This window comes from Otolemur garnettii, unplaced genomic scaffold, assembly GCF_000181295.1.
Source record: "Otolemur garnettii isolate 467f Iridium unplaced genomic scaffold, OtoGar3 scaffold00046, whole genome shotgun sequence".
Taxonomy (NCBI): Eukaryota; Metazoa; Chordata; class Mammalia; order Primates; family Galagidae; genus Otolemur; species Otolemur garnettii.
The window spans coordinates 593,446-619,715 of record NW_003852441.1 but is presented as its reverse complement, the minus strand read 5'-3'; the positions used below and the strand labels follow the sequence as shown (position 1 = coordinate 619,715).

Sequence of the window (26,270 nt, the reverse complement as noted above, 5' to 3'; positions counted from 1 at the left end):
CTTCTTCAGTGTCTCCTGGGTGGGGAGTGGTGTTTGGGGGAGGGGCACTGAAGAAAGGCCATCTGTTTCCTGCATTTCCCCTGCAGAAGTTCATCTGGAGAAGAGCAAAGCCCTGGGTGGACCCTTGAGCAGGGCCATTTATGAGGAAGATGTGCTTTGGAGAGCCTCTTAGATTCTGATCACCCCTGTTCTGGGTAATTTTCCACAGCAGCCACTTCCGGGAGAGAAACAAAGAGAGCTGCGTGTCCAGGCTGAGCTCCAGGGACTTGGGCCTCTGTGGCTTCTCTCTCCCCTAGCACCCCTTTTCTAAACTGCACCACTAATTTTACTCCCACTGGGGGCGTGGTCAGACAGGCTATATTGGGAATCTGAGCAAGGCAGTAATTCAAGACAGTTTGACTTATTAAGGACCAGGGCTATGCCTGGGGAGCAGACCCTTGAGTTACTTTGACTGCTCCTGCCAAGGGTGCTTCTCTGCTTGCATACCTCCAGGGACAGGGAGCTTACTGCCTTATTTTATGAAGGCAGAGTGTTGATTCTGGTTTATTTCAATCTATCTCATTGGAACAGGGAGCTCACTGCCTTCTCACATTTGGATACCTACGTGTTGATTCTGGTTTATTTCAATGTACCTCACTCGAACCCCCTGTACCCAAGTCACAGGGCCCAAGGTTCAGTTTCTATGCCTCTCTTTGGCCAGGCTGGCTGTTCTGACCTAGCCCCAGCCTGTTGTGATTCAGGGCAACCTGGCCCGGGTATGAAGCAGTCTGCCTTTTCCTTGTGGACTCCATCCCTCTGCTTGTGGTGTCAGACAACCTGTGTTCCCTCACTGGCTTTGCGTTCCTCTTTAAGAGCTGGACTGAGCTTGTTGACCCCCTCTCCTGTCCCTACAACTGGATCTGGGAGGAAACTAGATTAAGACAGGATGGGAAATTCCAGCCTTTTCCAGGAGGGTGGAGTAGGGTTAAGCCCTGAGGTGGACCCTTGAGCAGGGCTACTTGTGAGGAGGATGTGGTTTGCCTTTAGCCACTCTCCTCTCCGGAGGCCAGTCTTCCTGTTCCTTTGCAGGGAGGGGACAGGCTGATCTCACTGGGTATCATCCTCAGCTTCCAGCCAGATGGTGGAGAGGCAGCATTAGGCTCACGTTACAGATGAGGAAAACTGAGGCACAGAGTGATGTAATTGGCCTAGGGCTACACAGAACTAGAACAGCCTAACTTGGATCTGGGAGATTTGTTGGGTCCCACTCCCAAGTCCAGAGACCTCTGGGATGGGGCCAGTCCCGAGGCTTCCCTCAGCCCTCTTTTTTGGTAGTGGAGAAACTGAGGCCCACAGAGGCCTGCCCAAGTTCCTGCAGTGGCTGGAGGGCACTCTGACCAAAGTGCCGGCTGGGGCTGGTTTTCTGCAAAGACTGGGCAGCTGGGGTCCCCGACTCTTTTCAGGTGGGGCGGGGCTTGTTACCCTGTAGGGCGGGCCTCCCCAAGACCCCGCCCCGCCTGCCCGCCCTAGCGGAGCCGCAGCTGGGGGAACCCAGTTTCTGAGGAACTTTTCGAGGGCGCCGGGCTGCTACCCAGGCCCGGGCGGGACGCGAGCGCGCGGCGAAAGCGGCAGCGGCACTCCCTGGAAGGGCAGTGCGCGGCGGCGGGCCCGGCGGGCCGCCCGGAGGAGGCGACTGCACCATGGACGAGCAACCTTTCAGCGAGGTGGCTTTGGAGCAGGCTTTGGCCGAACCATGCGATTTGGACGCGGCGCTGCTGACCGACATAGAAGGTGCGTCAGGGCCGTCTTGGACTGGAAGCCACGCTGGGCGACGCGAATGGTGGGGCACAGGTGGCGCCCCTGTCTTTGTCTTTCCCGCGGGCGCCAGCTCTGCTCTATGAATACGCGGGGCTTCCCGGAGTCTCTGGCCTGCACACTGTGGCCCTCGGTGTCCGGTGTCCGCACTGAGCTCCCGGCAGCCGCCCTGGCGTCTTGAGTTCCCCGGGCCAGGCCGCGCCGCGCCGCGCCGCGCCGGGGTCTCTTGGCAGCTTGGGGCTGGGGCACGTGCGTCTCTAGGCGTTCCAGGACCTGAGCCGTCTGGCGGGTGATGAGTTCCCAGCCCAGTGGCGGCCGCGGCTAGAGTTTGAGACCTGGGCGTCGCCAAAGCCCCGCCCCTCCGTGATGTCAGTGTGGGGTTACTAGCGGTCGTTCCCTCTGGCCGGGGAGTTCACCTCCGCTGGCGGCGGGGTCCGTGCGCTTGCGCAGAGTGTTTCCTTTCGCTCTTACCCCTAGCTCCCCACCTCCTCACATCTAGTTAGGGTCTCTGGGTCCACGACTGGCATCGCTTCCTCGCACATTTATTGACCATCTGCTGATTGCTGGGCCTCGCTTTGGGCACTTAGGGTTCACAAAGAGACCTAGGCTCCTCCTCTTCTTGGGAGTGCAAAATCCATAGGACGGAGGCAAACAGATACTTAGCAGCACCTTACGATGGGGCAGGGATGTGGCTACTTTGGGTAGAGTGGCCGATAGCCTGAGCAGAGACTAGAGCTGAGACCTAAGGGTCAGCGCCGCAACTAGCGGGGGAAGATGTTTGTCCGGCCGGGGCACAGGCCTGGAGGTAGAGCCTGAGTTTGTGGAGTTAGAAGTTTGCAAAGGGGAGGTGGCGGAGAGAGGAGTGAAGGTGAGAGCCAGGCCCCACCAGAGCCCTTCCTTACAGCGCCATCTTCCTTACACTGACTTTAAAGCATCACTCTATTATACAAAGAAGGGGTTGGGGCCAATAGTGGCACCAGGTGCCAATCAAGGGACTGTTGCTTCCATTTTGTGCACAGGGCAAACTAAAGCCCCGCAGCAAATTAGCCTCTGATTGTTCTGCAGGAGTTTTAGTAACATTGTCTAAGTTGCACTTGGTTGATGGGGAAACTGAAGCTAAGGTCACAAGAACAAGGTGGCTAGACTCACAGCCTGAATGGCACTAGCTACTCTGGGGTTGGCAAAACAGACACATCAAAGGACAGGACCTCCCCTCCCCCACACTCCTGTTTTCTTGCAGTCTTATAGATTAGTCCAGAGGGCTTCCTACCCCAGGGCTTTCTCAGCCCCTTCTTCCTGGGGCTGCTGTAGGGGAGGATCCCAGAGGAGAGGGCTTGTTAATGGGGCTTTTGTAAAACAGCCTCCCCAAGCCCTGGCATGAGAGATTGTCCTTCACTGTGTTCTGGAGTGATGAACCCAGAAATCCCAAACCCTAGGCAGATCTGGGCCTGACTCTACTGGTTCCATAGCACTAAGTCCAGTGGGAGCAGTCTTGAGAGTCACCATGACCCAGCTGGGAGGACATGGGTTTTGGGGTCAGGACTTGAACCTGGACACTACTCACTTTCTTTGCTATCCTGCTCAAGCTCTCTCACTCTCTGAACCTAAGTTTCTTCCTGGAAAAATGCAGATTCAAATGCTCCTTTTGTAGGAGAGTTGAACAACAGAATCAAAGGTATGTCTAGATTTTTTGTATTGACTCATGGATGAAACATTGTCTCTCAAGACCCAAAGGTCAGACATGGACAGCCATTGTAGGGGGACTTTGGGGGCCAGACTAGATCTGAACTCTAGTCTGTGAGACAGAGGGGACAATCAGGGTCCCTTGAGGACCAGGCAGCCTCTTCTTGCTGGCATAGGGGCTAAGGTTGGCCCACTGCAGTAGAGGATTTTTCAGTTTGTGTTCAAACTTCCTGTTCTTTTCTCCAATTGTATAATGCATCTTTTTTCATTGCAGAAAAATCGTAAAATACAAGGGAGCAAAAAGAGAATAAAATCTTTATTTTTTGTTTTGTTTTTTGAGACCGAGTCTCAAGCTGTCACCCTGGGTAGAGTGCCATGGCGTCACAGCTCATAGGAACCTCAAACTCTTGGGCTTAAGCAATTCTCTTGGCTTAGCTTCCCAAGTAGCTGGGACTACAGGTGCCTGCCACAACGCCTGGCTATTTTTTGGTTGTAGTTGGGCAGACCAGGGCTGTATTCAAACCCATCAGCTCGGGTGTACGTGGCTGGTGCCCTAGCCACTTGAGCTACAGGCACTGAGACAGAAAATAAAATCTTTAAAGCTATCATCCAGAGATAAGTCCTGTTAATTATATGAGGAGATAACTTCTCTCTGTGTGTATATATATTTTGGGTTGCCTGTATACTCTTCATTACCTTTTTAAAAACCTTATTGAAGTATAATTTACATGCTATAAAATATATCCATTTTAAGTGTATTCTTCAATGATTTTTAGTAAATTTATGGAGCTCTATGACTATTACTAGTTGTAGAATATTTTTGTCACTCCAATAAGATCTCTTATACTTGTTTAAAATTACTCCCCATTCCTACCCACAGCCTCATGCAACCACAAATCTATATTTTTAATAAATTAGAATAGGGACCATAGTCTCACAGCAGATTGTAGCTGTTTGGTGTACCAATATCAGACAACAATCAGATTCCCTCATTTATCTACCTGATTCCCTGTTGATGGACATCTAGGTTTTGTCCTCATAAAATGGGCTGAAGTGGATACCTGAGGCTAGTTTTTGCCCAGTTCCTCATTTTGTTCTGTAGGCTGAGGCTCTGGGAGGGGACTTGTTGGTCAGAGGCTGAGTTTTCTTTTGAAACCTCTACAAAGCATGGAGCTGGGCAGGTTGATACAGTCTAGAGAGAGGTAACTTGAGGTGGGAAGGCCAGGTCCCTGAGAGGCACAAGAGATGAGAGGTGGCCCAGGCAGGCCTCAGGTGCCAGGATGAGGAGCTGACTGGCTGGGAGGCAATGGGGGATTGGAGCAGGGGTGTGCTATGCTCAAGTTGTGTATTATAGTTTCTCTCTGGCTGCCAAGGTAAAAGGTCATAACATGAATAGTGAACACTATTTGAGCATTTACTGTGTTCTAGGCAGTATGTTGATCTCATTGAATCCTTGTGACAACTCCAAATGGATAGACGTATGATGAAGATGAGGGCCTTGAGGAACAGCACAGAGAGACTAAGTGACTTGCTCTTGGTTACACAGCCAGATCATGGCAGAACCAGGATTCGAACTCAGCCTGTGGGTTCTAGAGCAATTTTCACTCCTGAGCTCTTAACCACTGGGATCTTAAACCTGGGTCTGGGAAGTTGAGGGAGTCTGCTTCCTGTGGGGTTATGCTGGGGACATGGGAGTGGGTCATAGAGGGGTCAGAAGCCATGTGGCTGCCTCCCCTTCTAGCCCAGGGCAGCCTTTGAGTCATGAGACTATGAGCTTATATCAGGGAGCCAGCTGAGGACCTGAAGTCTTGCCCAGTCCTGCTGCCTACCTTGGCCAAATTCTGTCATGTGAATGGATTTGAGGGTGGAGCTGCCACCATGAGTCCCGACGTCCATGGGCGAAGGTACTGCCCTGGCCGTAATGGTCCCTGGATTTGAGTCCTTACTTTGCACCAACTTTGATGAGCTCCATCTCCTTTCGGACCTTCCTTTCTTGCTCTGTGCTTCAGGATCTCTTGTGCAGTGGGGAGAGGATGGAACATAAGAGCGGTCCTTACACATGTTGGGGATTATTATTAAGCCTGTGGCAATCTTCACCTTCCTGCTGAGGATTAATTTATCACATCTTGCACAAGCTTATAAATACAGAAGCGGCAAATGGAGACAGTTCTGGTCGAGCTCTGGGAGGGGAGCTAAGGGTTCTCTTTCCTCTGCCTGGATTCCTCTATATTTGCTCTTTGTCTACTGGATCACAGACGTCTGCCAAACCCTGGCCAAAGGTTGTTTCTCAGAAGCCCTCCTGGACCTCACTTTACCTTTTCCCTGCCAGCCCCACCTTGCTTTGAGTGGTGCTTTCTCCCAGCTCAGTTATGTGAGACCTTGCTTCCAGTCTGTGTTTGGCTGGCTGTTTCCTAGGGCTAGGCCAGCCCAGCCCAGGTGGAAAGGGCACATTGGGGGCCCACTCTGCCACCCCACACTTCTCACCAGGATGCCTTATGCCCCAGTTCTCTTCCTAATCTCACCAAGCATGAGCAGTCCTTAGAAGACACAGCTCTAGGCTGGTTACTGCCGACTCTCAGCATATAACTCCCCAGGTTTCAAACCCTCCATCCCCCCCTACTCCCCAGCAAGATAAAGTTCTCATATGTCAACATGAAATTCAAGACTTGCAAGGTTTGCCAAACGTGCCCCTCTTTTGACATTGCCCATTCATCCAGAACCCACTTCGTAGGCACAGCCTGCTCTGTTCTGCTCTACCCCCCAGGAGTGGGGTCAGAGAGGAGCCTTCTCCTATCAGATGTGTTCCCTTCCTGTCCCTTTTTCTGCCTCTTGGTATCTAGTCTGTCGAACCTTAGGGCAGCAGAAAGCAGAAAGCCCTCCCAGTGTGGTTATGAATTGATGTTTCTCCTAAGGAAAGTACCTTGCCCTCTTAAACTGCAGGAATCTTCCCCTGAAAAGCAGGAATTGGGAGCTGTAAGATTTGCTGCCTCTGACCCCTCATGGGTTCAGCTCTACTTAGCTTCTGAGGGGACAGGGCTGGGTTGTGGGAAGGAGGTTGCTGGGAGTGGGTCCAGGGAGGCATTGGCAGATAGCTAGGAGTTACCTCCTGTCGGGCAGTCACCTGGCGGGACACAAACATCCTGAGTGAACTGGTCAGCTCCAGGCAGGGGTTACTATGAGGTAAAGGCCTGTGATCTGGATGTTCCCCACTGACAGGAGGAGCCCAGGTTGGAATTGCTGTGGTGGATGGAAGAGGTGTTTCTGGCCTTGTCTCCTGTCAGCCACAGCCAGGGTCCTGTAGGATGTGCCCTTTGACTCCAGGAACTGACTGGGACTGCCCAAATGTGGGACCCACTTGCCATGTGCTTCACAGAGGTGGTCATATAGGGGAGGGTCCAGGGACTCCTGATGAGAGGGAAGGAAGTCTTTGAGGCTGGCTCCATGTGTGGGTTCCCCACTAAGGCTTATGGGAGCTGAGATAGGACTGGGGTCCATCCTATTCAGGAGAATTTATGGCCTGGAGAGGCCTACCCTGACCTGGAACCCTGTTTAAGCTACAGACCCAATTGACTCCCACCCCTACCCCAGCTTCACCAAGGGAGCTTTGCCTCTCCTGGCTGCCCCTACCAGGGCTTTGGGACCCCAGTGCTCCCTGTAGCTGGAAGGCTGGGGCCCAGGGGCCTTCACATTTAGCCCTGTTGCATGACCTTGGATAAGAAGCTTGGCTTCCCTGACCTTCATGTTCTCATCAGTATAATAGGAACAATACCAGAACCAGTTTTGTAGAGCTGTGGGGATCAAATGAACTAATTTAGGCTGAAGACTTAAGTAGTACATGCAGATAGTAATTGTTGAACCAGTGCCTGTTAGTGTTATTATTATCACCATTTAACCAGTACCTGGCAACTGATATGTTTAGTTCAACATATATTAACAGTGATTATCTGAGAAGCCTGTGCTGGAAGTTTCTAGGATATTCCAGGCTTTGGTCCTAAGTTCTGAGTATTCTGGGTCTCTGTGTGAGAGACAAGGTAGGGCTGGACCAGGTTGGTGGGGAGCCCTCCCAGCCCTCCTAAGCACCTTGTCCTTAGCTTCCATTAAAGATAAGAGACTAGAGCTGGAAGGGACCTTAGCAATGCCATTGTCACTTCCTCGCCCATCTTACAGACAAGTACAGGTGATTCCCTCACAACTCTCTCCCCACCCCCCCGTTTCCTCCCTGCTCCTCCTCTCCCCACCTATAGTAGCCCAGGCCCAGTGGCAGCTGAAATGGGTGAATAAGCAGAGAGACCTGTGAGGAACAATGTATTGAAGAAATACCCTTTCTTGTTAGGGGAGGAGGGGCAGAGTGTAGCAGGTGTTTCTGAATGGCTGGCCACAGTGGATGGTGCCCTTTGATCCTGGGAAGTCAGCCTTGGAAATGCAAATGAAAGTGCTTTCAAGGTTCCAGTCACACAGCCTTGACTAAGCAAAGCAACCAAAAGTATGTAAAAGCCATAAAACCCAGTGCTGATGATGCTATGAGGAAAGGGATCACATTATGGGAGAGGTTGTAAAGGGGTTTATCTTTCCCCAAGAGCAGCTGGCAGCTCTAAAAAAACATCTTGCTGCCTTCACTTCAAGTTTAAAACAAGCTGCAGGGAAACAACTCCAAAGGGAAAAATACATATAATTTATATGAAGAAATGCACAGCACCACTGTTATTTAGACTGTGAACAATTGCCCAGCGGCAGGTGACTGCCCCCAGAATTGCCACTGCATTGGGCCCAAGGGGTGTTTTCCAGCTGCTAGAATGATAAGTGTGCATTCCGGGCCTGCCACTCAAAGTGTCTGAATTGGTGCTGACCAGTATCTTGTGTAATGTCCGTCTTACAGTTCTGTTTAGAGCGATACAGCACCCCTGTTGACCCAGGAAGAGGAAGTGTAACTGAGATTCACAGGACAGTGTGGTCAGGTGTGTGGAGTGGCACAGATGAGGGAAGGAAACAGAGGGACATCAGAGCAAGTTTTGAGGTAAGAATAGGAATGTGCCAGGTGGACAAATGACAGTGGAAAAAAAGGGCATTTCTGGCAAAGGGAATAGCCTGGCACTAAATAGCATGGTATGTTCAGAAAGCAGACAAGGAAAGCAAAGAGTGGTGAGTGAGACTGACATTGCTAGAGGGAAGTCAGCAGGGGATAGTGGTGGTGGTGGCTGTCTGCGTAAGGCTGGGATCACAGAGCTAGTTCAGGCCGTGGCCCTTCCAGGCCTTTGATTTGGCAAGAGAGGTGGAATGGGCCTGGGTGGGGTGGGGGTGGTTAGGAAGGACTCAGGGAGAAGACAGTGCCAGAGCTGAGACTTAAAGAGCCTCATGTTGTCTCCTAACTGAGTGGTGACAAGTGACAAAAGTTGGCAAGGGCAGAGTCAGGCTACATTTGGGGCTCACTCCTGTCCCTGGCAGGCTGGGGCTGAAGAATGAGTTCGAGGGTCATCAGAACTGAGTTTGAGTCCCAGATTCTACCTTTGGCAGCTGTGGGACTTTGAGCATGTGGCTTCTCTCTGAGCCTTAATTTCCTCATCCATCAGGAGGGGCATGCACAGGTATGCCTGGGGCTCCAGCCATCAGCCCATCCCATTCTGGGAAGATTTGGCACACACAGTTCCCCTGGGGCAGCCTTGAGTGCACAAAGGGCAGCCTGTGTCCTGCTGCATACATGACCAGCTAAGGACACCAGAACCTGATGACCTGAGTTATCAGGAGGATGACGGAGGTACCAGGTGGGATCAGGACAGCAGGCAGGATACAACCTGGTACCTGGAGCCAGGTGCCCACCCCACCCTGCAGCTTTCATCAGGCTGAGGTGGTGGGGGTGGTGGTGTGCTCTGGGGAGCCCCTAAGCCACTGTCTTCCCATGTGTTGCTGCCACACCACCACTTACACCATTGACCCTCTCAACAGTCTGTGCACACTTTGCGATCTGCATTGCATGTATCAGCTTGCAAATCCCTTTCCACCCATGCCCTGGAGAATCAGGGTCCTTAGCTCAGGTGACAGACAAACCCGGGCTGGAATCCCAGCTCCACAGCTGCCTCCCTGACATCCAGCCCCCTCATTCTGTCTGCCCCAGTCACTTTGGCCTCCTTGCTGTCCCGCAATCACATGCTTGTGCCACCTTTGCATGTGCTGTTTCTTCAGTCTTCCCTTCTGGCCTCCTCCTGTATTTCATTCAGGCTTCCACTGGCCTGCCCTGACCCCTGTGTCTACAATGGCCCCTCACATTTTCTTTACCTTGCCTCAGTTTCTTTGTGGTGCTCATCACTACCTGCACGCACGTCAACTCCATGAGGAAAAGCCTCGTGCACCTGTACCCCTGCACCCAGCTCAGGATGGCACACAGTGGATGCTTAGGGAAGGGCAAGTGGATTCTGTGAAGGAGATGGATCTGGGCTTTGTGGACCAGGCTGTGTGGGAAAGTGGTGAGCTCGTATCCCAGGAGAGCATGCCCTGTGTTTGGGGTTCAAGGCCTGTGCAGATAGAAAGGAGCTGAAGGCTTCTGTGCTGGTCAGAGCTGAGTGCTGCACATTTGTGATGTGAGGCACTCTCATGACTTCTGTCCTGGCCTCACAGAATCAACAGGCCGAGTCTTTAAAGGCTGCCCTCATCTGCCTTCAAAGAGAGGTCTGAAGGTAGAACAAGGTGGGGTGGGTGGTATTGAGTTGCAGGTTTCCCCTTGAATCCTGATAGAATCAGGGCAGGAGAGGAGGAAAGAAAGGAATCCTGGCTTGGGAGGGGTTGTTGGGGGTTCACAAACCTGGGAAGGTGAAAGGTGGGGGCCAGAGGGGCCTAGTGAGGCCTGCAGTCTATGCTGCTCTTCTCCGTGTTCAGAGAGTGCATAGGAACCTGAAGCACCTTCCCAGTGTCCCTGGGGAAGCCAGTGCTCAGCTTACCCCTCTGCAGTGGGTAAGCCTAGCTTCTAGGACAGGAACCAAGGTGAGGGAAGAGAAGCACTTCCTTAAATTGTGCACCCCGGGTGACACTTGCTCATGCTAGTCAGGTCCCGTTAACTCCCCTTTACCTTCCCATCAAATGGTTATGGAGCTTCAGCTTGAACACTGATTCAGGGAACTTACTACCTGACTTTCCATCTCTAGACCTTTCCAATTGCTACAGAGGGAACTAACCTTTGCTGAAACCTACTGAGTGGTAGGTGCTTCATACATTTGCTCTCCTGGAATCCTCACCTCTGAGGATTTTAGAGGTGGAGATCATGATAGAGGCTTGGAGAAGGGGAGTGGACTGTCCGGGTCACACAGCAAGTGGGGGGGCAAGTAGAAGAGCAGGTCTTGGCGAGCTGCCCCAGATCCTCCTACTTGGCTCTATCTCTGGCGCAGGCTATGGGACTGGCTCTTGATCCAGTCTTAACTCTGAAATTTAGCTCCTGCAGAAACTGGCCAGCAGACTCTAGGAGACAGTGAGATAGGGTCTGGTCACCCCCTCCACAGATCACCAGCCCCTTCCTAATATTAGTTTAGGCCATGCCCTCTGCCTGCAGGCCAGCCTTCCCTTCCTGAGTCACATCCCTTCTCTGAAAGCCTCCCCTGACTCTTGCTGCCCTCAGGGGCTTCAGTGAGCAATGTCCTATTCCTCACCCTCCTGAGTGCCCTAGGATGGGGGAAGAGCAGGGTGATGAGAGAAATGAAAAAACGAAGGGGAGGGCACAGGCTTGAGCCGGTCTCAGATGAGTGTCTGCCACATTCTGGCTCAGAGACTGGGGAGCAAAGTAATGAAAGGACCAAGAGGGAAGGTCTGCTTTGGGGAACTCAGGCCTGGAGTTCAGTGCTCATGTGCTTTTGGGTCAAAGACTCTTCCCTGTCTTACCTCACACATGTGAGGTCAGAGCCTTTTCCAAGAGCAGGACTTTGTTTAGTTTGGAGGTGAAGGATTGTGAATGAGGGTGAGGATAGGACAGTCTGTTGTCCTGGAACATGTGAAGGCCATGAAAAAGGGACCTGGAGAAGGGTGGCGCAAAGGGTATGAGAGATTCATGGCTGAATTTTCCAGCTTAGGCTTGTGAAAAGGGACAGGAAGTGGGGCCTCAGCCCTGAGTTACTGGGCCTGCCTGCCCAGGATTCAGCCACCTTCCAATTCACCCAGGGAATAGCCACCCACACTGTGGGCCAGGCCAGTGGTGTGCTTGTCTGTAAAGCCTGAGCAGCTGGCCAGGCCTCTGATTATCTATGTGTGTGTTGAACTTTTACCTTTAACAGAAGGGGAGACAGACCCAGGCATCCCTTCAAAAGACCCCCAGAACCTGTCACCCCTCCTTGCCTACCTCTGACCCAGAGACTGGGTCCCTTTCTGACCTCCGAGGCCCCTACAATGAATAAGCAAGTGAGAGTCACCTGGTGGTGGTTCTCAGAGGACTGTGAGGCCTTGAGGGAGGTGGTCAGACTTCACTGACCCCACAGAGAGACGTTGGTGATGGGATCAGGAGACCCCGGATGTATAATTTGGGGAAGAGTTTCCCTTCCTCACTTTGGGTCCCGGTTTCCCAAAGCGACCTGTTATCAGCGGTGGTCTCCTCTATCCCAGACCATCAGCCACTCCTCCACCCCAGAGTGGGAAGTGGCCACATCCTGGGGCTGCCCCAGGAGTGGGGAGGTCTCTGTACCCACCTCAGCCACCAGCTGGCAGACTTTGGTTTTAATTAAGCGCTTCTTGCTTACTCGGTGCCGCACCTGTGTTATCTCTCTTTCTTCTCCTATTCGGTGTCTAGGAGATCTCAGTGCCCTATTTTTCTGGGGAAGTGAACTGAGGCTTAGGAGCAGTCAAGGCTATTTCAGCGAGCGAGTGATTTTGAACACAGAGCTCCAGGGTGTTGGGGCATCCTTCCTGCCCTGCCCCCATAACTGAGGGGGCGGAAGCAAGGAGTGACCGCCAGTAACCCCCGTGGAAACTGGCGCCCAGCGGGTTAAAGGCGGACGCCCTCTAGTAACCCCGGCCCAATTCAGCGCCGGGGGGTGAAACCCGAGTCCCCGCCGCTGTCCGGGAGGGGGGCGGGGCGGAGGCGGGGCGGGGGTCCTAGTGAGGCGGAGACGCGACCGCTGATTGGCTGCACGCGCTCACCCCATGCCCGGCCCGCGGCCTGTGGGCGTGCCATGGGCGGGACCTACTGGTGGGGCGGGGCCTGAGGGAGAGGTGGGGAGGGTGGGCCGCCGCGCTCAGCGGGCTTCAAAACTCCGCGGAGCCTTGACAGGTGAAGTCGGCTCAGGGAGGGGCGGGGGTCAGCAGCTTGGACGCCCCGAGGGGGTGGGTGCGGACCACAGAGCCATGGATTGCACATTCGAAGGTATTTTTCGGAAGACCCCTACCCCTTTATTACGATGCCTCAGGGTTTCTCACGGGGTGGGGGGCGGACATGGAGACTATGGAACTCAAGTAGGAAGGAGCCCCTTCCGAGGGAGAGGGGCTGCCCGTCCCCGGCTCACTGGGGAAGTGTGGACCATCCACCCCAACCTCAATGATCCCCTCCTGCAAACCAAGGGAAGGGTTCGATTAGAGACCGGACAGCAGCACCTAAGGGAATTTGGTGAGAGAGGGTGGCTTTCTCCACATCTGGGGCAGGGACTGTTGTCCTGCCTGCCAGGAGGTTACACCTGTTGGATGGCCCTGCTTATTATGGTGGGCATCTTAAACTGTCCAGGTAGACAGCAGCAGTCCTAGTTTGTCAGCATCATCAGTTTTTCTTTTAGGGCCTCAGTTTCCTCCATCTGTCAAAAGGGCTCACATGGACTGGGGTGAGGGGTGGAAGATTCTGTCATTGAAAATACATTATGACTTTGTGACCTGCATAAACCTGGAGGGCTCACTGACCAGGAGGGTTTCTATTTGAGGATTCCCTGGGGGTGGCTGAGCCTGCCACCCCCATCTTGTTTTGTCAGTGCCCTTAGGGAGGTCCCTTCCTGCAGTAACTCTCCTACCCAGGCGCCTGTCAGTAGACAATGTTCAGTTCCCACTCTGTGCCAGCTGGGCAAAGTCTCAGGCAGCTCTGCCAAGAAGAGTTTGATCTTTCCTGCTGTACAGATGAGGAAACTGAGGCCCAGTGAGGGGAGGCCACTGGGTCAGGCTCAATCACACGTTGGTTGTGGGTGGGACTGAGAGCTCAGGCTAGGTTCCCTGAGAGCACTGGGGCCCCAGGTATTGTGCTCATGGGTCCTCTGACCCAGTGGGTGGCCACTGTGAGTGGGTTAGAGGGCTGTAGGCTGAGCCAGTGAGCTGCTAATTGCCAGTGGGAGGAGAGGACCTGTGGCCTGGCTGGGCTGAAGTGGGGAGTATGTCCCAGTCTGTATAAGGAGGAAGGAGTCAGGGCAGACAGCACCTGCTTTTATAGAGGTGAAACCAAAGCCCGTAATGGCTAGGCCTGGATCCTGAGCCTGTTTGGCTGCAGGGAGGGCCTGGGCTTGTCCCCAGAAGACACAAGAGACATAGTGGTTGACTACATAGCCAGCAGCTGCCTCAGCCCTGAGCCCCATTGAGTAATGGGTTGGTGACGGCAGCATACACTTGGGCTGCTGCTTGTGGGCCTCTCTGAACCTCAGTGTCCTTTTTTGTCTCCAAGATGAGATGAGCTAATCATCTGAGGCAGCCTGTGATAGTGGCCAGTGATTAGGGCATTGGGATCAGGTAGGGTCTGGAGTCAGTTTTGTCTCAGGCTTGATAAGAACTTAGGCCATCATGTTGTCTCTTTACAGCTTACTTTCTTCATCTATAGAACAGGGCTGATAATCACACTACCTAGAGCTGTGTGTCAAGAGGATTAGGGGTCCAGCCTGGCCACATCAATGTGCATGGCCCTGGAGTGGGCCTTGCTCTTGGCCCAGACCCACCCTACTAACATAGGTTCCCACCTCCTTTGAGTCCTCTCAGCATGGGATGATGACCCTACTCTGACCTGGGGTCTTCTTGGGCAACTTTCTGTCTGCTGTCTCTTTGGGGACCCCACAGAGCCATGGAAGGAGCAGGGCCTGAGCTGCACAGGTGGTCTGGTCGTGGAGGACCCCATCACCTCAGGCCAGCCCTGCCTCTCCCTGTGCTTCTCTCCTCCCCTTGTAAGTTGGGAGGAGGGGGAGGTTATCCGCTCCTCAGCAGCCTCTCAGTTCCTCTCTCACATGCTGTGCCCAGAGAACCCTGCTAGGAGCTAAGAAGAGATAGAGTGGCTGGTGGCTGGGGCGTGGGGCCCACTGCACTCATAAAGGTCCTCTCTGCTCCGTTTTCTACCTCCTTTAAGCTGCCTCTTCCCTGTGGTTACTCTGTCCCATCTCCCTCCCAAGGACGGGGCCTATAGGATCTGTGAGGCATGGCACTTTCACAGAATGATAAACCGAGGCCCTAGTGGGGCCAGAGCAAGGCTGTACCTGGACCTCTGGATTCCTTTTGTCCTGGGCAAGGGAAGTGCCTCTTTGCCAAGCTAGGTTCTAGGGTAGGGGCAGTGGTGGAGCATGGAGAGGGCAGGAGAAGCCATCTGGAAGAGCTTGTCACCTTCCTAGAAAAGCACTTGGAAGCTGGTTGAGTCTGTAGTGTGATGTGGATGTACGTGAGGACTCAGGGGTGATGTCTTCAAGAATGTACAGTCCATGAAGATGGGAGTAAAAGTTTACCAACATCCACATCAAGGTACAGGACATTCTGAGCTCCCCAGAAGGCTACCTGGTCTAGGCAAGGATTTTTGTCTGTCTTGTTCATGGCCAGGAACAGTGCCCATTGTAGCTTGGGCACTTGGCACACACTCACTGAATGAACAAGTGAAAGAATGAATGAACATGAGCCTGCTATTTGCTATGGACTGAGGATATTGTCAGATAATCAGGCAAATATTGGGTGGTGGGAAGAGCTCAGGCTCTGAAGTCTGAATTCTTGGGCCTGACCCCTACTCAGCCCCAGCCTGGCTGTGGGGTAAGGTTGTGACCCTCATGTGTCCACCTTGTCTAGTTGCAAGGGATCTGGAGGGTACGAGGGCCATGGGAGAGCTATCTGTCTGGAGCACCAGTGCCTGTGGGTATCTTTTTGTTCTGTGGCACTGCCCACAAGTATATAGCTGTGTGTAGACAAGAGGTGTACAAATAGTCTTGCTTGTGCAAATATGTGATGCCCTGTTTGGGGGCTACTTTCCACTCACTGTCACTCACACACCCTCTTCTCCTTTTTTTAGACATGCTTCAGCTCATCAACAACCAAGACAGTGACTTCCCTGGCCTATTTGACCCACCCTATGCTGGGGATGGAGCAGGAGGCATAGACCCAGCCAGCCCTGATGCCAGCTCCCCAGGCAGCTTGTCTCCACCTCCTACCACACTGAGCTCCCCTCTCGAAGGCTTCATGGGGGGACCCAAGGCAGCACTCTCACCCTTGTCCCCTCCTCAGTCCACACCCACCCCATTGAAGATGTACCCATCCATGCCCACTTTCCCCCCTGAGCCTGGTATCAAGGAAGAGTCAGTGCCACTCAGCATCCTGCAGACCCCCACCCCACAGCCCTTGCCAGGGGCCCTCCTCTCTCAGAGTTTTCCAGGCCCAGTCCCACTGCAGTTCAGTTCTGCCCCTGTGTTGAGCTATCCCAGCCCTCCTGGAGCCTTCTCTACAGGTAAGGGGGGGTGTGGCAAGTGGGACAGCCAGGGTGGGGCTGCCAGGAGCACAGGAGGAGGTGTTCACTGTGGCCTTAGTAGAGGTATTTGCAGGCTTTGGAAACTGGTCTCCATACTGCTGCTTGAAACGCCCCCTTCCCAGCAGTGCTTGTGCTCTTGTTGCTGCCTCCTGCTCTGGAGGCCTGGCTGAAAGCTGGTGTGTTTGTATCAGAGCCCAGGCAGAGTTTGTCCAGAGAGGAAGCCACAGAGCTACTCACTCATCCAAGGCCACATGGTGATGTGAGACCTGAAGAATGGGTTGAAAGTGGATGAGAGTGGCCTGTGCCTGCAGCCCTAGACTTTATCTCTGCAGGGACCCCTCCTGTGAGCTCCCCACAGCCACTGCCCAGCCTGCCACTGGCTTCCCCACCAGGAGTCCCGCCCGTCTCCTTGCACACCCAGGTCCAGAGTACAGCCCCCCAGCAGCTACTGACAGCCACAGCTGCCCCCACAGCATCCCCAGGAACAACCACTGTGGCTTCACAGATCCAGCAGGTCCCGGTGAGGAGGTCTGCCAGGTGTTGGGGAGGTGGAAGCCCCTGGCCTGGACACAGCTCATGGCCAAGCCATCTACCACCCCCAGGTCCTGCTGCAGCCTCACTTCATCAAGGCAGATTCACTGCTCCTTACCGCCATGAAGACAGACGTGGGGGCCACTGTGAAGGCAGCGGGCCTCAGCCCCTTGGTCCCTGGCACAGCCGTGCAAACAGGGCCCTTGCAGGTGGGTGGTATGGACAGGGCAAGGGAGTGTGGGGTTTGTACACACTCATGTCCCTCCTAATGCCTGCCTGTCCCTGCAGACCCTGGTGAGTGGTGGAACCATCTTGACAACAGTCCCACTGGTTGTGGATGCTGACAAGCTGCCCATTAACCGGCTGGCAGGTGGCAGCAGCAAGGCCCCAGGCTCAGCTCAGAGCCGTGGTGAGAAGCGCACAGCTCACAATGCCATTGAGAAGCGCTACCGGTCCTCCATCAATGATAAGATCGTTGAGCTCAAGGACCTGGTGGTGGGCGCTGAGGCAAAGGTGTGGGCAGAAGCACAGACTTGGGAAGCCCTGGGGAAGGAACAGCTGGGAGGCAACTGGGAGGATGAGAAGGATGGGCTTCAACCTACTGGGGCCTGTCCAGCCCATTTGTTATGTTTACCCTGTTAAGCTTTACTCTGGGCCTCCTGAGCAAAGGAGGGGCAGCTCTAGGCATGGGCACTGCAGCAGTGTGCAAGATAGACAGAAATCCTGTCCTGGGGGAGGAACTGCCATTCTGGTGGGGGAGATGGTCCGCCAACAGAAAGAGTAAGGAAGTGTTAGACTGCTAGACTGCTGGGTGCCCAATCTGCAGCCTGCAGGCCACATTCTGATTCAGTGAGGACTCTTTTTGCTTATCTGTGGTGTCTGGTATCATGAGAAGTTTGCACAGACCTTTTTTCCTGCTAATCAGACTTGTTAGTGTTTGTGTATTTGCTGTGTGGTCCAAGACAATTCTTATTCTTCCAGCGTGCAGCGAGGGAATAAAAGGTTGGACCCACCCTGAGTTAAAAGTATGCTAGGGTGGAATCAAAGCAGGAAGAGGTGCTAGGAGGTGCAAATCTCAATCAGATGGTCAGGGAAGGCCTCCCTGAGATGCTTTCTGAGCAAAGACTGGAGGGAGGAAGGGAGTACAGCCTGAAGACAGTGATGATAGTGGCAGCTAGCCACAAACTACTGCATGAGTTTCACATTAGATGTTAAGCCTGTCCTGGGAGGCAGGTACTACTGCAGAGGAATGTTCCAGGTAAAAGGAACAAGTGTGAAGGTCCTGAGGCAGCTGTGCTACAAAGCAGCTCCTCGCCTCCTTGTTAAGTGCCTGCTACCAACCTGACTGGCCACCTGCATGCTCTCCTCCCACTCCTGCAGCTGAATAAATCTGCCGTCTTGCGCAAAGCCATAGACTACATCCGCTTTTTGCAACACAGCAACCAGAAACTTAAGCAAGAGAACCTGAGCCTGCGTGCTGCTGCCCAAAAGAGCAGTGAGTCCAGCCTGATCTGCCCCTGCCTTGGGCTTTTCCTCCAGCCCTACCCTGCCCCAGCTCTGGCCTTGCCACAGGCCCCCTCTTCGGCTTTGCCCTTACCTTCAGCTCCAGTCCCTTGGTCAGTTCTGGCCCTACCAGGGCCCTAGCTTCTCCTTGGGCCCTAACCTAGCCCTGTCCCAGATTCTGGGGCCAGCTCCCTGCCCCCCAGCCCTAGGACTCTAAGCCTGATTTGGGGTAGTGTGTGCAGCCTTCTCTCCCAGCTCTGTTCTTTTTTGGCCTACAGAATCTCTGAAGGATCTGGTGTCGACCTATGGCAGTGGAGGAAACACAGACGTGCTCATGGAGGGCGTGAAGACTGAGGTGGAAGACACACTGACACCACCACCCTCAGATGCAGGCTCACCTTCCCAGAGCAGCCCTTTGTCCCTTGGTAGCAGGGGCAGCGGCAGTGGTGGCAGTGGTAGTGACTCGGAGCCTGAGAGTCCAGTGTTCGAGGACAACCAGGTTGGACCTTGCAATGCTAGACCTTTCCCCACTCCCAGCAATAACCTCTGAACATCCAGGACAGGATCAGGAGGAGACCCCTCATAGATCCTACTTCCCATTTTATAGATAGAATAACAGGCCTGGAGCTGGGTGGGGTTCCACAAGGTGGCATCCTGCTCTCTCCTGCTCAGCCCCTTGCTCTCTGACCCCCCCCCCCCACCGGCTCTGCTCTCACCAGCCTGCCTGCCCCTACCAGGTGCAGCCAGAGCAGAGCCGGGGCATGCTGGACCGCTCCCGCCTGGCCTTGTGCACACTTGTTTTCCTTTGCCTATCCTGCAACCCCTTGGCCTCCCTGCTAGGGGGCTGGGAGGTTCCTGACCCCTCGGATGCCACCAGTGTCTACCACAGTCCTGGACGCAACATGCTGGGCACCGAGGGCAGAGGTAGGACAGACTAGCCTGGACATCCTTGGGGAGGTCACTTGGGGCTGTAGGCCCTAGGCTTGTGGGTTTGGGACTCTGCATTTCCTGAGACCTGGGTCCCCAGCCCTACCCTCTGCCCACAGATGGCCCTAGCTGGGCCCAGTGGCTGCTACCCCCACTAGTCTGGCTCCTCAATGGGCTGCTGGTGCTGGTCTCCTTGGTGCTGCTCTTTGTTTATGGAGAGCCAGTTACACGGCCCCACTCCGGCCCTGCTGTGGACTTCTGGAGGCATCGCAAGCAGGCTGACTTGGACCTGGCCCGGGTGAGGGCCTGCCTAGGGCAGAGTGGATATGGGAGGGACCTAGGCAGCACCAGGGCCCCTGGTTGGGAAAGTGCTGGGTGTTAGCTCCTGTTCCCTGCTCTCTGTGTACACCACACACCTGCCCTGTTGTCCTCACTCCTGTCCCCTCAGACCCCCAATGAGGTAGAGGGCTCTTAAGAGATAGAGGGGAGATGGTCTTATCTCTTGTCAACTGAAAAAATCTTCCTCCCCAGGGGGACTTTGCCCAGGCTACACAGCAGCTGTGGTTGGCCCTGAGGGCACTGGGACGGCCCCTGCCCACTTCCCACCTGGACTTGGCCTGTAGCCTGCTCTGGAACCTTATCCGCCACCTGCTACAGCGTCTCTGGGTGGGCCGCTGGCTGGCAGGCCGGGCAGGGGGCCTGCAAAGGGACTGTGCCCTGCAGGCTGATGTGCGTGCTAGCACTCGAGATGCGGCCCTTGTGTACCATAAGCTGCACCAGCTGCATACCATGGGTATGAGTGGGCATGGAGTGGGGCCTCAGGAGCTCCCTTCCACCTCAGCACATCCCCAGCCTCATGCCCATCTGCTTTCCAGGAAAGTACACAGGTGGGCATTTCACTGCCACCAACCTGGCACTGAGTGCCCTGAATCTGGCGGAGTGTGCAGGGGATGCCATGTCTGTGGTAACACTGGCAGAGATCTATGTGGCAGTTGCGCTGAGAGTCAAAACCAGTCTCCCACGGTCCTTGCATTTTTTGACAGTGAGTTGGTGGAGGGCTGGTGGGGATAGGGCCAGGGGCTTATCTTTGTAGTTCTCTCAGAGGGTCCCTGGCAAGGGGCTATCAGGATGAGGTGGCTGGTACCAGGTGGGCTACAGGCCACCTGGGGCCAGGTTTGGGTTTGAGCCCCCCACCTCAATCCAGTGTGACAGCCCAGCTCCTTCCCCCACAGCGTTTCTTCCTCAGCAGCGCACGTCAGGCCTGCCTGGCACAGAGTGGCTCAGTGCCTCTTGCCATGCAGTGGCTCTGCCACCCCATGGGCCACCGTTTCTTTGTGGATGGGGACTGGGCTGTTCGCAGTGCCCCGCGGGAGAGCCTGTACAGCTTGGCTGGAAATACAGGTGCTCTCTCATCCCTCTCTGTCCCCTGTCCTGTCCCTCACCCTTGTGTCTCTGGATGTCTCTGTCCATCCCAGTCCATCTCCCTGCTGTGGGGGCTGCAAGAAGGGGAAGGGCTGGTGAGGCCTCTTCTATTCCAGGCGGGGCAGGTGGGCGGTGGCCCTAGGCATCACTGATGGGGAGTGAGGAAGTGAGACAGGGAGGGGGCAGAGCCAGTAAAAGCACCTAATCCAGCAGGTGCATTTTGGAGGCAGTGAGGGCAGGTCTCCCTGTTATCCTACTGGGCAGCAGCTTGGGTATTTATCTACCAGCTTCCCTCTGTCTTTGGTGGGGAATGCTCCCAGAGCCAAGCTAGCACTTCTGACCTACCCTACGTGTGACCAGCCTGCTGGGGGAAAAAAACCCTAATATACAGAAGTGCACATGGAGAGGAGGGGTGGGGTTCCCAATCGCTGTCCCACTCACCCACTCCTTCCCACAGTGGACCCCCTGGCACAGGTGACTCAGCTATTCCGTGAACATCTCTTGGAGCAAGCACTGAACTGTATGGCACAGCCCAGCCCCAGCCCTGGCTCAGCTGATGGGGACAGGTGAGTGTCTGTGTGCTCTTCTCTTAGGCAAGACAACTTCAGCATGTCTGTCTAAGAATAGCTATGTCTAGGGACCTGTGTAGGTGGCCAGAGCCTGGGCTGCTGTCCACTCACTATGTGTCCTTAGTTCCTCTCTGGATCTCATTTTTCCCACCAGCCTGGCAGGAGGAGACAGTGGCACTTTGCAGAGCTAGGGGGTCAGGCTGTGCTGTTGGGGTGGGGAGGGCCAGCACCCCTCCAGAACCCTTGCCATCTGCCTGACACCCAGTCTTTCCTGTAACAGAGAGTTCTCAGATGCCCTTGGGTACCTCCAGCTACTGAACAGCTGCTGTGATGCTGCTAACACTCCTGCCTGCAGCCTCCCCATCAACTCCAGCATGGCTACCAACATGGGTGAGACCCTAGGCCCCTGCCCTGGACTCCTGCTCAGCCCTGAGCACAGAGTGGCTGAGGGCTTAGCGGTTTCCTTCCTCTGCAGGCACAGACCCAGTGGCCAAGTGGTGGGCCTCACTGACAGCTGTGGTGATCCACTGGCTGAGGCGGGATGAGGAGGCAGCTGAGAGACTGTACCCACTGGTGGAGCACCTGCCCCGTGCCCTGCAGGAGTCTGAGTGAGTACACAGCTAGACTTTTCTGCCATGGCCCTGGGCCCAACCCTTCCTGGCCCCTTGGCATTGTGCTTTCACCAGTCTCTGTTCTGTGAGGTGGAGTCACCACCCTTTCTCCCCCAGGAAGCCAGAAGCAGGGTAGTGGGGGGTTACAGCCTGTGGCATAGTCTGACGTGTACTCCTCTGCCCCTGCACCCAACAGGAGACCCCTGCCCAGGGCAGCTCTGCACTCCTTCAAGGCTGCACGGGCCTTGCTGGGCTGTGCCAAGGCAGAGTCTGCCCCGGCCAGCCTGACCATCTGTGAGAAGGCCAGTGGGTACCTGCGGGACAGCCTGGCCACCACCCCAATTGGCAGCTCCATTGACAAGGTAAGGGGTGGAGTCAGGGGCCTGGCAGGGCGAGGGGATCATGGCTTTCCATTCCCCCGTCATTCCCCCTCAGGGGCAGCAGAAGACTGTGGGGCTAGCCTATGCTTTGCAGGACTGCAGCTAGCTGACTTTGCTTTTTGGCTAAGGCTTGAGTCCAGGGGAGGATGGCTGTCCCTATCTGGCCTCAGTTTCCCCACGCCCAGGGGAAGGAGTGGAATTGGGGATGGTGCAGGGACTCCTTGGAGTACCAGCATTAAGAGGGCTGGGTGGCTGCTCCCCTGGTGGGCGGGCGTGGGGGCCTAGTAGAGAGGCGGGCGCCCCCGTGGTGCATTGCTGTTGCATTGCATGTGTGTGAGGCGGGTGCAGTGCCTCGGCAGTGCAGCCCGGGGCCGGCCCCTGGCACCGTGGCCCCCCACCCTGCCCCTCCCAGAGCTGGAGCCCCCATGACCCCAGCCACCTGCCATCCTCAGGCCGTGCAGCTGTTCCTATGTGACCTGCTCCTTGTGGTACGTACCAGCCTGTGGCGGCAGCAGCAACCTCCCACACCCACCCAGATGTCACAGGGCACCAATGGTGGGATGCAGGCCTCTGCCCTTGAGCTGCGTGGCTTCCAGCGAGACCTGAGTGGCTTGAGGCGTTTGGCACAGAGCTTCCGGCCTGCCATGCGGAGGGTAAGTGCTGGCAGGCCCCTCTGCTTCACACTGGGGACATAAAGCAGTGTGTGTGTGTAGCCCTGAACCTGGACTCTTTGGCCCTACTCACCCAGGTCTTCCTACATGAGGCCACTGCCCGGTTGATGGCAGGGGCCAGCCCTACGCGAACACACCAGCTCTTGGACCGCAGTCTGAGACGCCGGGCAGGCCTGGGCAGCAAAGGAGGTAAGGGACAGCTACACATGTAGGGATGTTTTCCTTGCCCAGGTGGCCTGACGGTGACACCTTTCTTGAGAAATTGGTTGGGGGTGACTGTCATTTGTGGGACACAGCACTGTGCAGGCATGGCTCAGTCCATGTTCTGGATAGGCTCCAGGGAGGGGTCTGAAGCTTCGCGGGTGTGCCTGAGATTGTGGAGAGAGGGGGAACTGCAAACCCCATATGCTTAGATACAATACAAGCATCAGTGCCCTGACTTCTGCTGCACTAGGCAGCAGTGGCCAGACTTCGACCTGGCTGACATAGCCTCTCTGCACAGGCCCAGCAGTAGTTTCGGAGTTGGAGCCTCGGCCCACGCGGCGGGAGCATGCTGAGGCCCTGTTGTTGGCCTCCTGCTACCTGCCACCTGGCTTCCTGTCAGCTCCAGGGCAGCGTGTGGGTATGCTGGCTGAAGCGGCACGTACACTGGAGAAGCTGGGCGATCGCCGGCTGCTGCACGACTGCCAGCAGATGCTCATGCGCTTGGGCGGTGGGACCACTGTCACCTCCAGCTAGACTCCTGGTGGCTTTCCTGGCCGCTGTGTTTCTGTTTCTCAGGCCTCGGACCTGAGCGGCCTGTGATCTGGGTCTGAACCTTGAAGGCCAAAGGGAGCACCGTAGACCTTGATCTCCATGGTTCAGCCTTGGCTCCATTGTTCCTGGCGTGTGGGAACCCTTGGGGACCTTTGTCTTTCCGTCTGGGAGGCCTGGGGCATGACCCCACCACCCCAGCCTGGTCTCGGTTCCTGTGAGCGGTGGCCAGGACAGTGCTGACCTCTGGTGGCCGACCCGGGGGTTGCAGGGGCTAGCTGGCTCTGCTCCACTTCCTTGGTGGGCAGGCACCTAGGTGTTTTTTCCCCTCCTGTCTAGATGGGGAATGGGTATGCTTCACTAAGCCAGAGGGCCAATGGGAGCTTACAGCCTGCAAAAGAAGTCCTGCCCCAAGGCGCCTCTCCCCGTTCTGGGGAGACTTGTACATAGTCTAGATCAGCGTGCACTAGCCTCTTGGCCTCTGAGGCTCACATACTACTTTGCCTTTTGCAAACTTTATTTTCATAGGTTGAGTTTTGTACAGAGAATAAAATGAAATTATTTATAATCTAGGTTTTGTTCCTTTGGAGAGGAAGGTGTGTGCCCCATCTGATGGACATGCTGACCAGCCAGAGTCCTTTGGGCCTTCCTCTAGCACCTAGGCAAAGGCTTCCCATCCCCTACCCACCAGAAAGAGAAAACATTTACCTCCTTCACTGGGGGTTAGTTGGAAGGGCTGGCTGACCCTTTGAGCTGATCAGCCTTGGGGCCTTGATGGGCCCAGTTGCGCCTTCTCACTTTCCAGCTCTGTCCCCATCAGGACCCGGGTAACAGGGGAGGATAGACTCAGCATCCTCAGGGATCTGTGTGACAGGAGCTACAACTTAGGTCTCTAAATGTCTGGGTGTCCTACCTCCCCACCCTGTCCCCTGCTTATCTCACATAGCTGGGGAAGCCTGTACCTCCCTGGTGAACACATGAGAGTGGCAGTCTGGCTGCAGGCAGTTGCTATCCTTAAAGAAAGGGGCAGACTCCCGCCCACCCCAGCTAAAGCCTGGGTGCTCTCCCAGGGAAAGCTGGTCAGAATCCACAGGCTGCAGACTTTCCAAAACAATCGTTGTATCTTTATTGACTTTTTTTTCTGAATGCAATGACTGTTTTTTACTCTTAAGGAAAATAAACATCTTTTAGAAACAGCTCGATACACACAATCTTCAGTGTGAAGCAATATACTAATAAGAACACTAGTCGTCTTAACATTTACAGTCTTCATATATATTATATATATGTATATGTATACATATATATACACTATATAACGAGGCCAGATATAATACACACGTTTACCATTTTACAGTCATATATACAGGAAATTACTATGGCGGCCCCGGGCTGGGGGCTGCGTCAGGCCTATTGAAGCGTGGACAGAGCTGAGGACATGGACAGACAGGCAGACAGACTGGCGGGGACTGGTCTGGGCCAGTGGTGGCTGCATGGGTAAGAGGCATTGCAGTAGCCCCCTCCCTGGCAAAGGCCCAGATGGGGCTCTGTGCTGCAGGACGCATGGCGGCGACAGGAGAAGCGAGCATGTTCCCAACATATATACATTCTATGTAACATATATATAGAGGGGTACACAGGTTTTGTACACAAATCTAGCGCTGTCCCTGCTGCTTCTGGACCAAGTGGGCGCTGTGGTCCCTGTTGGTGGTGCAGAGGGACAATCCTGGCTCAACCAGAGATGCGCTCAGGACGAGTATCTTTTCCTTTTGCGCTCCCAGGCTGGGCTCCAGGGGTGGGCTGGGCTGGGAAAGGGACGAACAAAAGCTAAAAGGTGTCCCAGTTTCGCCCACACCGGGGAACCCGCATCCCCTGAGCAGAGGCCCAGGACAACCCTAAGCTTTGCTCCAGCCGAACGAGAGCTTCGGGCGCCTGGACGCGCTCGGGAAGGTCTGTTCCAAAGCCTCCGGCTCCCTCTGCCGCCGGCCCAGCCCTCTCCAGAAAGACTTCGTTTAACCCCGCCTTGTTCACGGAGCCAGGAGCCACCCTCGGCTTCTTCCAGGGCCGTCCGGGCCCCACCTCCACCCTTAGGGCGCCCAGCTGTATGCCACGACCGACTGGGGTGGTAGCAGCGCCCGGTGGAATGTGCGCCACGGTCTTGAACTTCCCGGGGTAAAGCGTTCCCAGGTCACAGCGGCTCCCACCCCCACCGTAAGCTGAGCGCCCCATGGAGTCTGGCCGCTCTGCGGGTTCCCCTCTCCAAGCCTGGCCCCTGGGGTGTGGGTGAGAACACCCTGTGCCGTCCGGTTCCGGGAGCAGGCGGCTCCGGAACGGGTTTTCTTCCCAACCCGGGGCCGCCGGTACGAGCCCTTGGCGGCCGGATCCAGGATCCGGAGCCCAGATCAAGGATCGGCTCTGGGCCCCCGCTGGGAGCAGCTCCAAGGCTCGGGGGCTGCGTCGGCGGCTCCTCTCTCTCAGCGGCGGCAGACGGACTCCAGCGGCTTCCCCTGGACGTTGGGGTGCATTACAACGGCAATCTCTGCAACAAAGGCCGCTTACTGAGGGTCGTCCCACGCCATAGGCCCCGCCCTTGACGCGTCCCCACCCCATCCCTACCCAGACGCTGAGGTCTCTTTCTGCAGGAGGCCCCAGCCTGTCAACCTCCACCTTCCTGCGCACTGTACCTTACTACCCCTGCCTGCCCTCTTGTCCCCTACCTAGGGGGAGTTGCAGGGAGGCTGTTCCGGGGATTGTCCCTCCCCTCCCCCCGTTGTCCCCTCCCT

The 26,270-nt window shown here is 55.3% G+C and overlaps 2 protein-coding genes across 3 annotated transcripts in view; one reads left to right on the top strand and one right to left on the bottom strand.

Moving 5' to 3' along the window:
* The first annotated feature begins 1,516 nt into the window (after positions 1–1,516).
* SREBF1 (sterol regulatory element binding transcription factor 1) lies at positions 1,517–24,683 on the top strand. 2 transcript variants are annotated; one of them, XM_003791032.3, is made up of 19 exons: positions 1,517–1,770; positions 15,668–16,099; positions 16,453–16,640; positions 16,723–16,860; positions 16,940–17,164; positions 18,032–18,146; positions 18,433–18,653; positions 18,892–19,078; positions 19,201–19,379; positions 19,613–19,874; positions 19,957–20,123; positions 20,314–20,482; positions 20,961–21,069; positions 21,353–21,462; positions 21,548–21,680; positions 21,880–22,045; positions 22,516–22,716; positions 22,812–22,923; positions 23,237–24,683. In XM_003791032.3, exons 1-19 carry the CDS (start codon positions 1,680–1,682, stop codon positions 23,470–23,472), a joined length of 3,441 nt encoding a protein of 1,146 aa, XP_003791080.1. In that variant the 5' UTR covers positions 1,517–1,679; the 3' UTR covers positions 23,473–24,683. The 2 variants fall into 2 exon arrangements, with proteins under 2 accessions (XP_003791080.1, XP_012661472.1); XM_012806018.2 differs by lacking the exon at positions 1,517–1,770 and adding an exon at positions 12,666–12,808.
* RAI1 (retinoic acid induced 1) overlaps positions 24,590–26,270 on the bottom strand; it is a 78,370-nt gene continuing 76,689 nt past the window's right edge. Inside the window, exon 5 of the mRNA XM_003791033.3 lies at positions 24,590–26,026. Within this exon, the coding sequence (XP_003791081.1) occupies positions 26,012–26,026 (15 nt within the window). The 3' untranslated portion in view covers positions 24,590–26,011. The remainder of the gene's footprint in view (positions 26,027–26,270) is intronic.

Excerpts from the sequence above, each read along its gene's own strand:
- SREBF1 (XM_003791032.3), top strand. The coding sequence starts at position 1,680 with ATGGACGAGCAACCTTTCAGCGAGGTGGCTTTGGAGCAGGCTTTGGCC. Across the intron at positions 18,654-18,891 it reads CAGTGTTCGAGGACAACCAG|GTGCAGCCAGAGCAGAGCCG; the intron begins GTTGGACCTTGC and ends TGCCCCTACCAG. Across the intron at positions 22,924-23,236 it reads AGGCCTGGGCAGCAAAGGAG|GCCCAGCAGTAGTTTCGGAG; the intron begins GTAAGGGACAGC and ends CTCTCTGCACAG.